Below are 15311 nucleotides of genomic sequence, written 5' to 3' on the forward strand. Positions count from 1 at the left end.
AGCCAATTTTGTATCCAATTGGCTAGCACTCCCTTGATCCCATGTGATCTACCCTTACTAACCAGTCTACCATGCGGAACCTTATTGAAGGCCTTCCTAAAGTCCATGTAGACTATGTGTACCGCTCTGCCCCCATCTATCTTCTTGGTCACCTTTCAAAAAACTCAATCAAGTTAGTGCGACATGACTTTCCATGCACAAAGCAATGCTGACTATCCCTAATCAGTCCTTACCTTTCCAAATGCACATAAATCCTGTCTCTCTGAATCCCCTCCAACAACTTGCCCATCACCAACAACAGGTTCACCGTCTACCATTTCCTGACTTTTCCTTACCACCTTTCTTAAATAGTGGCACAACGTTAGCCACTCTCCAGCCTGACAGCATCTCACCTGTGGCTGTCGATGATACAAATATCTCAGCGAGGGGCCCCCTCAATCTCTTCACTAGAAGACGTGCAGAAAGGTTTCCGTTCCTAACAGTACAGTAGTACCTTTCATTTATTTGTTCATGAGATGTGAGTGTCACTGGCTTGGCCAGCATTTGTGGCCCATCTCTAATTCTCAGTGTAGTGAAATAGCTCAGAGTGTGCTGCAGACTGTATTGAAAGAGTCTTGGGTCACGCAGCACGGATACAGACCCTTTGGCCCAAAGCGTCCATGGCACCCAGGTTTCCTAAACTGAACTAATTGCATTTGTCTGCATTTGGCCCATATTTTTTTAAACCTTTCCTCTACATGTACCTGTCCAAATATTGTTCACATGTTGTAGTTGTACTCGCCTCCACCACTTCCTCTGGCAGTTTGTTCCATATAAAGGAACGTATCAGTTTTGCACCTTATGTTGTATCCACTTTGAATAGTTATGTAATAAACACTTTGGAAAAGTAACAAGTCGGAATGGAACAAAAGCAGAAGTTGCTGGAAAAGCTCAGCAGGTTTGGCAGCATCTGTGAAGAAAAGAGACCAGAGCTAATGTTTCTGGTCCGGTGACCCTTCCTCAGTAGAACTTGGTAGAGTGAAATGGAGGACACATTGGGTGAGGATGTTAGGAATGCTTCATGAAGTGATGTGAATAGCTTTATGGAGAATCACAGTTACTAATACTAACTTTGTAATCCCTGTTTTTTTATGAACTGAGACCAGAATGGGATTTTAACTTGTGCCCTCTCTGCATCCTGGTGCTGATACAAAGCCAGTCCTGAGTGGCATGTGTGTGGACACTACGAATATATTTTCCTTGATGTGCAAAGCCGAAGGGAAAACAAAATCAGTAGGGCTCCTGTAAAGAGGTGACCATTTAACAGTAGGACCTTGTGAATGGGAACAGGCAGTAGCTTCAGCAGTACGCATGCGCCAGCCTGGCACGGCGGGCCGCGCGTGCGCACAGCTGGCGGCCGGGCGGAAGTCGTCTTTGGAACCACTTCCGGTCGGAGGAGCGGGCGGCGGAGGGAGCGAGGCGAGCTAGGGGCCGGCAGTGGGGAGCGTCCCAGAGCCGAGAAGAGGCAGCGTCCCGGAGCTGGTGGGGGGCGGAGAAGGTGCTCACACGGTCAGTTTGAGTTTGCTGTCCGGTTTGTGCAGGCGGAGGGTTAGCGTGATTCACCCCAACCCCACCCATGAGGGGGAGAGGCCCGGTCAACCGTTATATCCGGGTACCCGGCCCAGTGACCCCCCACCCCCCGACTGTGTAGTAGTGGGCACGTGGATGGGTTGTGTTGTCGAATAGTTTCTCCACTAGATCTGTTAGCATGTTGTATCATTAAACAGCTTGTTACCTAATATCCCTGCCTTCCACCCAATCGAAGGCTTTCTCCCTGTTGTATTCCCCACTCCCACTGCTGTTAATACCTGGGATGGTCTGGAGGTGCTGGTAGTTGGACTGGACTAGGGTGAGGTGGGCAAGGTCAGAAATTGCACCACACCAGGTTGTCGACCCACAGGCCCATTTGAAAACACCAGCTTTCAGAGCCTCGCTCCTCCTCCGGATGTTAGTGACCAAGGTGATATCAGGCACAGAAGTAAAACATCAAAGGGTGACACCACTGATGAGGATGTATTAAACAAACCTAAGATGCTGTTAAACCTTTAATCAGTTAGAACGTTTCAATTGATTGATGTGTATATGGAAATCCCCAAATTCCTTTCAAGTCACTGTCGTGAGAGAACTAAAGCTTAGTTGGGAGGAATGTGCAGGTACCCAAGTCCTACTGCTCGAAGGTCAGAAATCACATGACACCAGGTTGTAACCCAACAGGTTGATTTGAAATCACTAGCTTTCTAAGGTTCGCTCCTTCATACCTGAAGAAGGAGCGAGGCTCCGAAAGCTTGTGTTTTCAAATAAACCTGCTGGGCTATAAACTGGTGACATGGGATTTCTGACCTTGTCCACCCCAGTCCAACACCGGCACCTCCACATCATGGCTACCACTCCTGAGTCATAACATTGGACAAAATATTTGTTAATCCCCAGATGACCAGGTGCTTTCCCTTGGTACTGCTATGCAGAATAAAAGATACTTTCACCAGCCTTCTTCAATAAGTGGACAGCAAAGAAGGTTCTGAGGAAGGGTCACCAGACCCGAAAAGTTAACTGTGATGTTTTTTTCATAGGTGCTAACAGACCTGCTGAGCTTTTCCAGCAATTTCTGTTTTTGTTCCTGATTTTTGGTTTATTATTTAGCAAAGAAGGTTACCTCAGAGTACAACAGGATCTTGATCAGATGGGCCAAGGAGTGAGTGGTAGATAGAGTTTAAATTAGATAAATCTGAGGTGCTGCATTTTGGAAAGGCAAATCAGGGTATTAATGGTAATGTCCTGGGGAGCATTGCCAAACAAAGAGTACAGGTTCATAGTTCCTTGAAGATGGAGTCGCAGGTAGATAGGATAGCGAAGAGGGTGTCAACACAGTGTGGAGCTGGAGGAACACAGCGGGTTGGGCAGCATCAGAGGAACAGGAAAGTCAACATCTTGGGTCGGAACTCTTCATCAGAATGGTCTGATGATCAGAGTTCTGATGAAGGGTCCCGACCCAAAACGTTGACTCCTGTTCCTGTGTTGCTACTTGACCTGCTGTGTTCCTCCAGCTCCACGCTGTGTTGACTTTGACTCCAGCATCTTGATGTCTCATAGTGAAGGTGGTGTTTGGTATGCTTGCCTTTATTGGTCAGTGCATTGAATATAGGAGTTGGGAGGTCATGTTGTGGCAGTAGAGGACACTGGTTAGGCTGCTTTTGGCATACTGTGTGCAATTCTGGTCTCCCTGCTATAGGAAGCGTATTATGAAACTTGAAAGGGTTTGAGCTGTAGAGAGAGGTTGGATAGACTGCGACTATTTTCCCTGGAGCATTGGAGGCTGAAGGGTGACCTTATAGAAGTTTATACAATCATGGAGCATGGCTAGGGAGAATAGCCAAGGTCTTTTACCCCAGGGTAATAGAGAGCATAGGTTTAAGGTGAGAGGGAAAAGATTTAAAAGGGACCTAAGGGGCAACTTCTTCTCACAGAGGATGATATGTGTATGGAATGAACTGCTAGAGGTGGTAGAGGCTGGTACAATTACAACATTTAAAAGGCATCTGAATGGCTATATGAATAGGAAGGGAATAAAATAATATGGACCAAATGCTGGCAAATGGGACTAGATTAATTTAGGATATCTGGTCAGCATGAACCAGTTGGACCGAAGGATCTGTGTCCATGCGTATAGCTCTATCACTCTAAATGACATTTAAAAATGAGCAAAGAAAAATACATTTTCAGACCAATGGTCTGAAAAACAAAATATGGGATTCAATGAAGTGCATCTCGCTTCTTGCTGACAGAAGTGAATTACTGACAACTGGACAGTTTGGATGGAAATCAAGCTGGATCCATCTGTTTGGATAGTGACAAAGTAATCAAAATACTGAGGGGTGGAGACTTCACCAGGTTCTTGAGCACTTCCTCCAAGAGAGCAGGAGAGAAAGAGAGAGACTTGCAGCCTTACCACAGCTTTGGAGGTTTTCTTCATATAACTCCCTAGGTTTATGAATAAGAAAGCAAATCCAGAAAGACTTGCTAATTAACAGAGCGAAGGGGCCCTATGGCCTCTTTCAGAGCCAAGTTTTCTAGTAAATAAGGGCAGTAAATCCCATCTCTTAATTCCCCAAGAGTTTGCTTGGTTATTTTTCCAAAGTGACTTTATGCAGTCAGCAGTTGGAGCATGGCCTGCATTAAACTGTTAACTAAATGTGGAAGAAGCCACATAGGTTCCCTACGAACCTGGTTTGAAGCCTGTTTAATACAGAAAATGATCAAACAGTTGACTATCTTCCGGCTTTTCAGCTTTTCACATAGTCCTTAAAAATAGATATGTATTTCCAACAGTCCCACTGTCTTAAAGCTGTTATGTTTTTATTTCTCTTCAGTTCCAATGTGACCTGAAATGTTAACTCTCTTTCCTTCCATAGGTGTTGGCTATCCTGTTGAGGTTTTCTTGCTTTTGATTTCCAACATCTTGATATTTTGCTTTCGTAAGAGTTCTGACTGTTGTGCGTTATACTGTATTTTCCCATCATTTGCTTTGTAAATGATGACTAGCTAGAACACAAAGCATAACGTAATCATCTGTAGTTGTAGACAAAAGAACTATGTGTTCTTACAGTTTCAGATTAAAGAACCTCTTTCAGTGCTATCTTATTGCTAATCTGTGTCTGTATTGATGTGTATTCCTGGTGAAGTAAAATGCTCTGATGAAGTTGTATGATCATCACAGGCACAGCTGAAGGCATTGCTAATTGCCTGATACAATGGTTCGCTCAAGGTCGAGATCCCCACGATGGAAGCACAGGTAAGTGAATCCTCACTTTTGAAAATGTTATTATTCTATGATTAAATTCCAATCCTACAAGAGGGCTGATAAAGAGATAGTAGGAACTGCAGATGCTGGAGAATCTGAGATAACAAGATGTAGAGCTGGATGAACACAGCAGGCCAAGCAGCATCTGAAGGGTCTAGGCCCGAAACCTTCCTGCTCCTCTGATGCTGCTTGGACTGCTGTGTTCATGCAGCTCTACACCTTGTTATCTAAGAGGGCTGATAAAGCTGGTTATTTAATCATCCTTTGGCACAGTGGCCTAATGAGATCAGATCTGGAAAATAAGCTGATAAATTTCTTTGTACATTGAAAGCAATCCTGTGAAATAATAATGGAATTATGATGTCAGAATTGCATAAAGAGGATTATATTCTTGTGTTACAGATTATATTGGCAGATTATATTGGAGCTAGTATCTGGTAGGAGGCTGCTAGGAATTAGATTAAATCCTTGTGTTTTTTAAAGGATTGCATTGAAGATTACATTTCCTGAGGCATTGTGTATTTGGTGTGAGAGGAATGGCATGTTGACACGCCTGTGATGTTTAGATGGCTTGCTGAGATGAGTAGAATTATTGATCAGACATTATGATGATGTGTATAGGATAGTGAACTTGCCAAGAGATGGTCTTGAATAATATTAGTTTTGAGTATTTGTATTTCTAATTATGATACAATTTGATTGCATTCACCTTTAATCCAGAGTAGTTCAGGTAGCTGGTGACTAAACCAGCCTGAAAGATACCTAAATGAATCTAAACTGGACTCGCGTGTGTATAACACCATCCACCTTATAGAAATTGTTGAAAAGCATTATAGACAGATCACCTGTCTCTCAGGTTTGTGGCAAAAATCGAACCATGTTGGGGAAATTTCGCAAATGATAAGAAAAGTGAGTAATAGTAAACAATGTTTTGAGACAATGGTGTTACATGGATCAGAAGTGGATCAGCGAACACAGTTGTACTGACATTTCTTAATGTGTGCAGATGTTTTGGACTTGTGTTTCCAATGTCCAATTTGCTGATGATGCAAAGGGAAGAGGGTGTGGCAAGCAGCAAGGGAGAGTTAAAAGGAATAAGCTAATGAATAGGTAAAGAGAAGTGTGTGGTGATCCCTTAAGGCAAAGTGCAAGTATACACCCAATGGAAGGATGTTGGAATGTATGGAAAAACATTGATTTTTACAGGAATGCACTTAGGCAACTGGCCCACTCCTGCTCCTTTCAGCCTATTGAGCCTGTTTTGCCATTTAATTAGATCATAGCTGAGCTTCTACCTCAACATTTTTCCACATTATCACCATATCCTTTGATATCTTTAAAATCTAAAAATCTATCAATCTGTGTCTTGAATATACTCAGCCAGTAAACCTCTGCAGCCTTTTAGGGTAGACAATTTCAAAAATTCACCACCCTCCTCATCTCAATCATACGTAGTGTACTGCTTATTCTGAGATTGTGTCCCCCTGCCATCCCCGGGGGAACCATCCTTCCTGCACCTGTAAAATTTTATGTTTCAATAAGACCACCTCCATCCTCCTGTACTCTAAAGAATAAAAGCCCAGTCTTCTCAAGCTCTCCTCATAGGAAAACAGCCAAGCCAGGAATCAACCTGATGAAGTTATGTTGCACTCCCTGTATGTCAAATATGTTCTTCCCAGGTGCATAACACCAAGGCAGTATATAATGGATAGCAATATTTCTTTATTCTTGCACTCAAATTCTCCTTCAGTAATTTCCCTAGAAGCCGTTCCTCTTCAGAGGTCACATTGTCACCTAGTTTTCTGTCATCAGCAAAATTTGAACCCCACATCCAAATAATTCACAGATTGTGAAGGTCAGTAACTGCAAAAGAATCTATCAGTGTACTTTTAACACAGAGTAAAATATTTATTAAATAAGAAAAACAGGAACTACAGTACGTTCTACAAAATGGTTGGAGAGTTTAATTGCAAACACTAGAAAATGATTCAAACTCTCACATTTCCTTCTATTCCAGTAGTCTCCTTACAAACTAAAGCTCTAATGAGATTCACCACTATCTCTACACCAGGACTTTTAACTCATTCTGGCATAACTGTAACTTTCTGCAGATTCAGTGGATGCTTTTCTTCAGCTGGTATCACTCCCTAACTCATTCAGTGCTACAAACTAAACAGTCTGTTGCTTTAACTTCAGAGCAAATACGTGAGATCCCTAAACTCGTTGCTAGCAGTTTGCTGGATGTCTTACTAGAGAGTTCAGCACTTTTGTCTCCAAACTTTGGCACACATACTGGTTGGTATGACTTCTGAATTTTTCAGTATATTTTCCAGAATTCCTGTCATTAGGCGATGGGACAGTTTTCTCGTACTTCTTTTTCCCACTAAACCATTAATCCCCATCATTTCACTTCAAAGGTTGTAAAACCTCATTAAAGTACAAGTAAACAAACAGACCTCCAGTCCTCAAGACACGCAGTGTAAATTAAATGACAGTCATGTTTCTGTCTCCTAAACACAAAATACAAATAAGGCTCAAGTTATGCGTTATTCCAAGTATTGTCCACCACCATACCTTTTAATGTAACTTGGATCAAACTACATTTCATTCAAACTCAAATTAAAATTGCTTCAAATTAGAGTAATTCTTCCCTACATGCTCCATCACAAAATAATTTTAATTAATCCTTTCTCATTATACGTATAAGCTCTAACTGCGTCTGTTTTCTAGTTGATTCCTCAACACCTGGTTCACTAACGTCCTTTGGGGAAGGAAACTGCCATCCTTACTTGGTTTGGACTACATGTGATTCCAGATCCACAGCAATGCGGCTGACTCTTAACCGCCCTCTGGGATGGGCAATAACACCCTCATCCCATGAATGAACACTAAGAAAATACTGTCTCAAAAACTGTCTAGTCAGCATTCGGGAATTTGTCCTCCACATCACTACTGCTAATTAGGTTTATCCAGTTTATATGTAGATTGAAATTCTCTGTAATTCCTGCATTATCTTGGTTGCACGCATTTCAGTTTTCTAATTCATAGTGGTATATGTTACTGTTACTGTTTGGCCTCGAAGAAACTCCCACCAATGTTGATTCCATCTATCTTAACACCTAAGATTCTTTCTTTTTAATGTAATTGTCTCAACCTTTATTAATAGTGCTACCTCACCCCTTTTTCCTTTTTAGCCTATTCTTCCTAAATGTTGAATACCCTCTAATATTCAGATCCCAAACTTGATCACCCTGCAGCCACATCATCAAATGGAAATTAAATATTATCTGCTTACTTCCATTGTTGCTGTCAATTCATCAGCCCTGTTACAAATGCTTCTCACGTTTTGATAAAATGCATTTAATTCTGTTTTTTTTTCACAACTTCTCACCACCTCTCTGGAGATAGATTTAATTTTATGTTCCATCCTTCTGGTCATACTCTAATTCCCCTTTCCTTTATTGCTACCTTTCTGTTTTGCTTTCTTTTCCCTGTACTTTTTCACGTCATTGCTCACTTGGTCTCCCGCCCTCACTATTTAATTTAAAGCCCTCCCCAATGCCTAAGAAATATCGCTCATCAGAACACTGGTTCTAGTACAGTTTTGGGTGAAGATCGTTCCAGTACTGAATACTCAAGGATATTCCACGGTCAGGAAGGACATACAAGAAGGAAAAAAAGGTGGAGTTGCACTGATAATAAGGAATGGGATTAGTACATTAGTAAGTGCAGATCTCGGATCAGAAAAATAATGCGTGGAATCTGTGGATGGAGGTAAGGAACAGCAAGTTTCTGCAAACATCGGTTGGAGTTATTATAGGCCATTAAATATTGGTGGTATGGTCTGGTGTTAATCAGGAAATGAGACAGGCATATAGCATAGACAATAAAGTTATTGTGAGTGATTTCAATCTGTATACATACTGGGTAAATCAGTTGAGCACTAAAACTGGAGGATGAGTTTCTGGAGCATGTTAGGGATGGTTTTCGTGCTTATGCCAATTTTAGATCTTAAGCAATGAAAAAGGGCCAATTAACAATCTTGTTGCAAAACTTTAGTAGTGACTGACCACAATATGGTAGAATTTACATTGTTTGAAAGTGAGGTAGTTCATACTAAAGGAAAGATGTTTAATCAGAATCAACAAAATTATGAAAGCATGAGGCACAAATTGGCTGAGGTCTGTCAGAAAAATATGTTAAAAGGCATGACTTTACATAGACAATGAATAGTCTTTAAAGAGCTGTTGCATGACTTCAGCACTTACATATTACTCAAGGTGCAAAAACTATGGCTAACAATGGAAGTTCAGGTTTCTATACAATTAAAAGAAAATGCTGAAAGTTGCCAGAAATAGCAGCAATTCTGAGGATTTGGAGGTTTATAGAATACAACAAAGGAGGACCAAGAAACCAATAAGGAAAGAGGCAATTATGATTGTAATGTATCAAAAAATATAAACACAGACCTGAAAAGCTTCAATAACTATGTAGAAAGGAAACGTTTGGTTAAAACAAATTGTGGTTCTTATGGGTAGAGTCAGGACACTTTCTAAGGGAAGCGAGAGAAAAACTAAGTGATTTCTTTGTGTCTTTTTCACTGAGGAAGATTTAATAAATTTCCCAAAACTAGAGATTAATTGGCTAGGAAGAATAAGGGGTTGAAGGTAATTAGTGTAAGTAAGTTGATTGTACTGAAGAAATTAATGGGACCACAGGTTTATAATTCCCCAGACCTGATTGTCTACATTTCGGAATGTTGAAGGAAGTGGCTATAAAGTTAAGCAATGCATTGGTAATTTTCTTCCAAAAATATATAGATTCTGGAATGATGCCAGCAGGTTGGAAGATAGCAAGTATCAGTCTGCGATTTAAAAGGTGAACGAGAGAAAACAGAGAAGTACAGATTTGTCAGCCACATAGAAATTATTGGGAAATGCTCAAATCTATTATAGAGGATGGGATAAATAGAAACTTGAGTTATACTAATCTGGTTGGACATAGTCTGCATGGATTTGCAAATGAGACCTCATGTTTGACAAACTTGTTTGAGTATTTTTGAAGATATTACCATCAAAATTGATAAAGGAGAGCTGATGGGCACAAGGATCAGTACTTGGGCCCCAGCTGTTCACAATATTTATCAATGATTTGGAGTCGGGATCCAAATATAATATTCCCAGATTTACAGATGATACAAAGCTAACTGACTTTGTATGTAGAGAGGAACATGTAAGGAGGCTTCAGGATTTAGGCAGTCTTAGTGAATGGGCAAGAACATGGCAAATTGAATATAATGTGGAAAATGTGAGGTCGCCATCTTTCGTGGGAGAAACAGATGCTTAGAATATTTCTTAAGTGGTACATAATTGAAAAGTGTAAATGTACAAAGGGACCTCGGTATCTTTGTTGATAAGTCACTGAAGACTAACATGCAAATGCAGCAAACTATAAATGTTAGCCTTTACCACAAGAGGATTTGAGTGCAGGAGTAGCAAAGTCTTGCATCAGTTGCATAGGAGCTTGGGTAGACTGCATCTGGAGTATTGTGTGTAGTTTTAGTCTCCTAGGTCAGGAAATTTGTTATTACTATAGAGGGAGTGCAATAAAGATTCACCATATCAGCTCCTGAATACTGTCCTTTTGGGAGAGTTTGTATTTTGTACAGTTTCGTAGAATGAAGTGATCTAATTGTAGCTTCAAAAATACTTCAAGGAATAGACAGGGTAGGTTCAGGTGAGATGCTCCCCCTGCTGGGGAGTCTAAAAGGTAAAGTCGCCATAGTCCTGCCGGACCATAGAGAGAGAGGACTAGTGATGGTTCATCCCAAAGGTCATCGCTCCTCAGGCAAAGGGAGAGGTTCAAAAGTAGAGTCCTTCATGGTAACCTCAGCTGGTGCAAAAATTGAACACGTGGTGTTGGCATCACTTGGTATCATAAACCAGCCATCCAGCTATCTGACCTTGGGGAGTCTAGTGCTGTGGTGCACAATTTAAAAATAAGGGGGATACCACTTGGGTCCAAGATGAGGATTTTATTTAAAACTCAGAATTGTGAACCTTTGGAATCTCTGCCACGGAAGGTTGTGAAAGCTCAGTATTTAGATACGTTTAACGTAGAGATTGATAGATTTCTGATTACTAGTGGCATATAGCATTATGGGGACAGAGAGTTGGTAAAAGACCAGTGTTTGATAAACCATGATCTTATTGAATGGTGGAGCAGGCCCGATGGCATGAATTGCCTTTCAAATCCTATGTTACTGCCATGTTAAAATTAAGTTTTTCGTGGGGATAGTGCAGGAAGAAGGCTTCCCTCCTAAAACCAGTATTATTGACTGATCACAGATTGTTTCTATATCAACCAATGTGCAGAATTATGGGGAAAAGGCAGGAGACTAGCCCTGTTAAAATGTAAGGGAGGTAGTGGGACAAATAACCTACTTTTTCGCTATGTCAATTCTGTATTTCAATTCCAGTTAATATTTAGAATGAGGAGTGAGACGAGGCATTATGTGTTTGCATTAAGGTTGTTAGAGAATGAAATGTCTTGCAATTGAGAGTGAGTAAAAAGGAATTGGTGGTAAGTTGCTGAAACGTTTGATTTCTTCCATGAGTGATGTAACCTTCAGTTGAGATTAATTTCACATTCAATCGCTTGTTTCCAGTTGGTATCTACTCTCAGTGGCTTCACTCATTTGTAAACTAGAGTCATGTTATACTGTAGATTTTAGGGTTTACAGAATACAAGTTCCATGTTAGTAGTTTGAAGCTACCATTCATTTATTTCCAAATGTGTGTCACATATGACTCTCTTCCATCTGTTGCTCTATATTTCAGTCTTGTTTGTTTGTGACTGTAGATCTTATTGTTTTCTATGCTCGTCTCCCACTCTTTCTCTATTCTGAAGATCTTTGACTTCGTTGGAGATTTGTCATTATATATACTACTTGATGCATAATGCACCAGCATTATTTGGATTGCACGATGCAAATGCACCGACTGCTTTAGCGTTTTTACTCAGTGTTATAAATCGCTGCAAGTATATGCGGTGAATCAGAAGGTGTATCATGCTCAAACTATATTGATGTTAAGTATGTAATGTTCAATATACTATTATAGCCACTGGTTCCTAGACATTTGTAGCATAGAATAAGGACATTCAGTCCATTGTGTCAATAATCCCGTTTTCTAGCTTTTTGCCTGGAGGCTACAGCAAAGCAAGTGAATATCTAAATACTGCTTATATCTGCCAGGAGTTTCTGACTCCAGCATTCTTTCAGGCATTGAGTTCCAGACTCTTTCTATCTTCTGGGTAAAATAAAATTCTCTTCAACTCTCCTCTTAGTCTTCTACCTCTTAATTTAAGCCTGTGCTTCTGGTTATTGATCCTAGTACTAAAGGAAAAAGTTCATTCCTGTAGCCTCCATAGTTTATTTGCCTATACCAGGTCGCTTCTCAATCTGCACTGCTTCAAGGAAAACCATGCCAACCTGCCCAGTTGTTCCTCATAGCTCAGGCCCTCCAGCCCAGGCAACATCCGGGTAAATCTCTGCACCACCTCTAGTGCAGTCACATCTTTCATATAATGTGACGAGAACTTAATTCTCTATTTGTTGCCTAAGCAGCCATTTTATACAGTTCCAGCATAACTACCAATGCCTCAATTAATAAAGCCTAGTATTCCATATGCTTTCTTAACCATCTTATCTACCTGCCTCCTATCTCTAGCTATCTAGATATGCATACCAGGGTCCCTTTAATCTTCAATACTTTTGCACTGTCCTGCTATTCATAGTGTAATCCCTTGGTTTGTTAGTCCTCAAGTGCATGACATCACATTTTTCTGGGTTGAATTCCATTCACCAGTGCTCTGCCCACCTGACGAGATCTTTAGTAGCGTCTGAAGTTTACAGCTATCCTTCTCATGATTTTCTGCTCTCTAATTTTTGTGTCATCTGCAATTTCTTGATCGTACTCCCTTAAAGTCCAAATCATTAATGTACACCACAAACAGCAAGGGCCCCCGCATGGAGCCCTGTGGAACCCCATAGGAAACAGACTTTCAGTCACAGAAATGTCCTTTCAATAACCCTCTACTTTCTGTCTGTCAGCCGTTTTCAATCCAGCATGTCCCTTTTTATCTTGGATCCCATGAGCTCTTTCTTGACCAAACTGCCATGAGGGACCTTATTAGACGCCTTGCTAAAGTCCGTGTAGACCACACTAAATATATTACACTCGTTGACACTCCTGCTTACCTATTCAAAAAGTCAATCACCTGTCAAATACGAACTTTCCTTAACAGGGATAGTCATGATGGATTTAATCTATCTCTCTGCCTGCAGATACATTCTGCTCTTCCTTCCTTTTTAATATTATTCCCATCATCAAGGTTAGACGGACTGGCCTATAACTTCTTCGTCTATGCTTTCCTTTCTTTTTAATGATGGGACAACGTTAGCAGTCTTCCATAAGACCAAGAGAAGTAAGAACAGGAGTGTAGGCAATTCGGCCCCTTGAGCCTGCTGTTGTGTTCAATAGGATCATGGCTAATTTATTGTTCCACACGTCCACTTTCCTGCCATTTTCCCCATAACCGTTGATTCCCCAACTGATCAAGAATCTATTTCTACCTTAAATATACACAAGGACTCTGTCTGTAGTTCTCTGTGGCAAGAAGTTTCAAAGATTCTAAACCCTCTGAGATAAGAAATTATTCCTCATCTCAGTTTTTTTCTGAGACAATGCCATCTGGTCCTAGACTTTGCTGTGAGGGAAACAATCTCTTGGCACTTACCCTGTCGAGACCCTTATGAATCCTGTATGTTTCAATGAGATGTCTCACATTTTTCTAAACTCCAATCATAGAGTCCCAACCTGTTTAAACTTTGCTTGTAAGACAATCCCTCCATTCTGAGGATCATCCTGGTGTACCTTCTCTGAACTGCCTGCAATGAAATGATGTCTTCTTAAGTAAGGGAAGCAAAACTGCTCACTGTACTCCAGATGTGCCTCATCACCACCTTGTACAGTTGTAGTAAGACATCCCTACTCATGCTCCAACCCCCTTTGAAATAAGTGTCAGTCCTCTGGCACCTTAGGTGTGGCCAGAGGATTTGAAATTTACTGCCAGGGCCTCGGATATCTCCTCCCTTGATTCCACCAACAGCCTGGGGTGCATCTCATCTGCCTTGCAGATTTATCCATTTTTAAGGCTGCTAAACTGCTCGTCCCTTCTGTCTCATGCCATACCCCCCTCGCTTCTGTAGTTGATTCCTTGATCAATATTGCAACCTTTTGCCCTCCTCTTCAATTCCCTGAATATCTTGTCTAAATATCCTGTAAACCGGGAATGTTGAGCTGGCATTCCTGCCCATCTTTCAGCTAAGTTTCCATCATGGGTATGATATCATATTCCTATGTACTTATCCATGCCCTCGGCTCTTCTGGTGTATTCTTCCGACACCTATCATTAAAATGTATTCCTTTTAGCCTTGCTAAATTAATTTCTTTCTTATCTAAACTATGTTTCCTCTCCCTTCCAGACACAACTTAATCATGTTTTAACTTCTCAAATCCCCTCAGCTTCTCATCCCTCAGAACTACATGTTAGGATCCCATTACCCTATCTATTTGGCTTAATTCTGCTGAACATCATTAGCAAATCTCCCTGTGTGGATATTGATCCCATTACTATTCAGATGTAATGCATCCAATTTGTACAAGTCTAACTGACCCAGAAATGTTCCAATGTCTCTGGAATCTAAAGCGCCCCCTGTTGTACCATCACCGAGCTATGCATTCATTTGCTATATCCTATTTTTATACTCACTACAGCTTGGCACCAGGAGTAATTCACAGATTACTACCTTCAAAGTCCTGCTTTCTATTTCCTATCGAGATCCCTGAAGTTTTCAGAACTTAATTCTCTTGCTTTCTATGTCATCGGTCCTGACATGGGCCACAGCTTCTGACTGTTCACCCGCCCCCTTCAGCCTGGCACCTGGGAGGAAACATACAGTCATGGAATCAAGTCTCCTGATGCAGAAGCACCGGTCTACTCCCCTCACTAAGGAAGCCATCAGCATGATTATCTTTCCAAACCTCTTCTCACCATCACCCCTGAGCAGCTGGGCCATCCACAGTGCCATGGTCTTGGTTCTGGATGGCATCCACAGGGGAGCTGTCACACTCACCCTTTTCCAAAGTTTGCAAGCAAAATGTGCTCGGGAAATCCCCATCTCTTTTCCCTTTTCCCCATTACCCTCTCCACACCGCCACCCGCCACCCCCCCCCCCCCCCCCCCCCCCCCCCCCCCCCGGCCCCCCGCCAGACCCAAACTGCCAATTCCCCTACTTGGGGACCAAGTAATTGATATCTGTCTTTACTGCAAGGTCTCAGAATTTAAAGCATATTGTTCAGGTTAAATTCAAAATTATTCTTTTATTGTATGAATCCAGTAAGAGTGACCT

General features: G+C 41.3%; 1 protein-coding gene across 2 annotated transcripts in view; it reads left to right on the forward strand.

The window, feature by feature from the left end:
• The first annotated feature begins 1428 nt into the window (after positions 1–1428).
• zgc:112982 (BCLAF1 and THRAP3 family member 3) overlaps positions 1429–15311 on the forward strand; it is a 52214-nt gene continuing 38331 nt past the window's right edge. For both annotated transcript variants that reach the window (XM_048602663.1, XM_048602664.1), the window contains exons 1-2: positions 1429–1548; positions 4754–4828. In XM_048602663.1, the coding sequence (XP_048458620.1) occupies positions 4788–4828 (41 nt within the window). In that variant the 5' untranslated portion in view covers positions 1429–1548; positions 4754–4787. The remainder of the gene's footprint in view (positions 1549–4753; positions 4829–15311) is intronic.

This window comes from Rhincodon typus, chromosome 11 (assembly GCF_021869965.1).
Source record: "Rhincodon typus isolate 14 chromosome 11, sRhiTyp1.1, whole genome shotgun sequence".
Lineage (NCBI taxonomy): Eukaryota > Metazoa > Chordata > Chondrichthyes > Orectolobiformes > Rhincodontidae > Rhincodon > Rhincodon typus.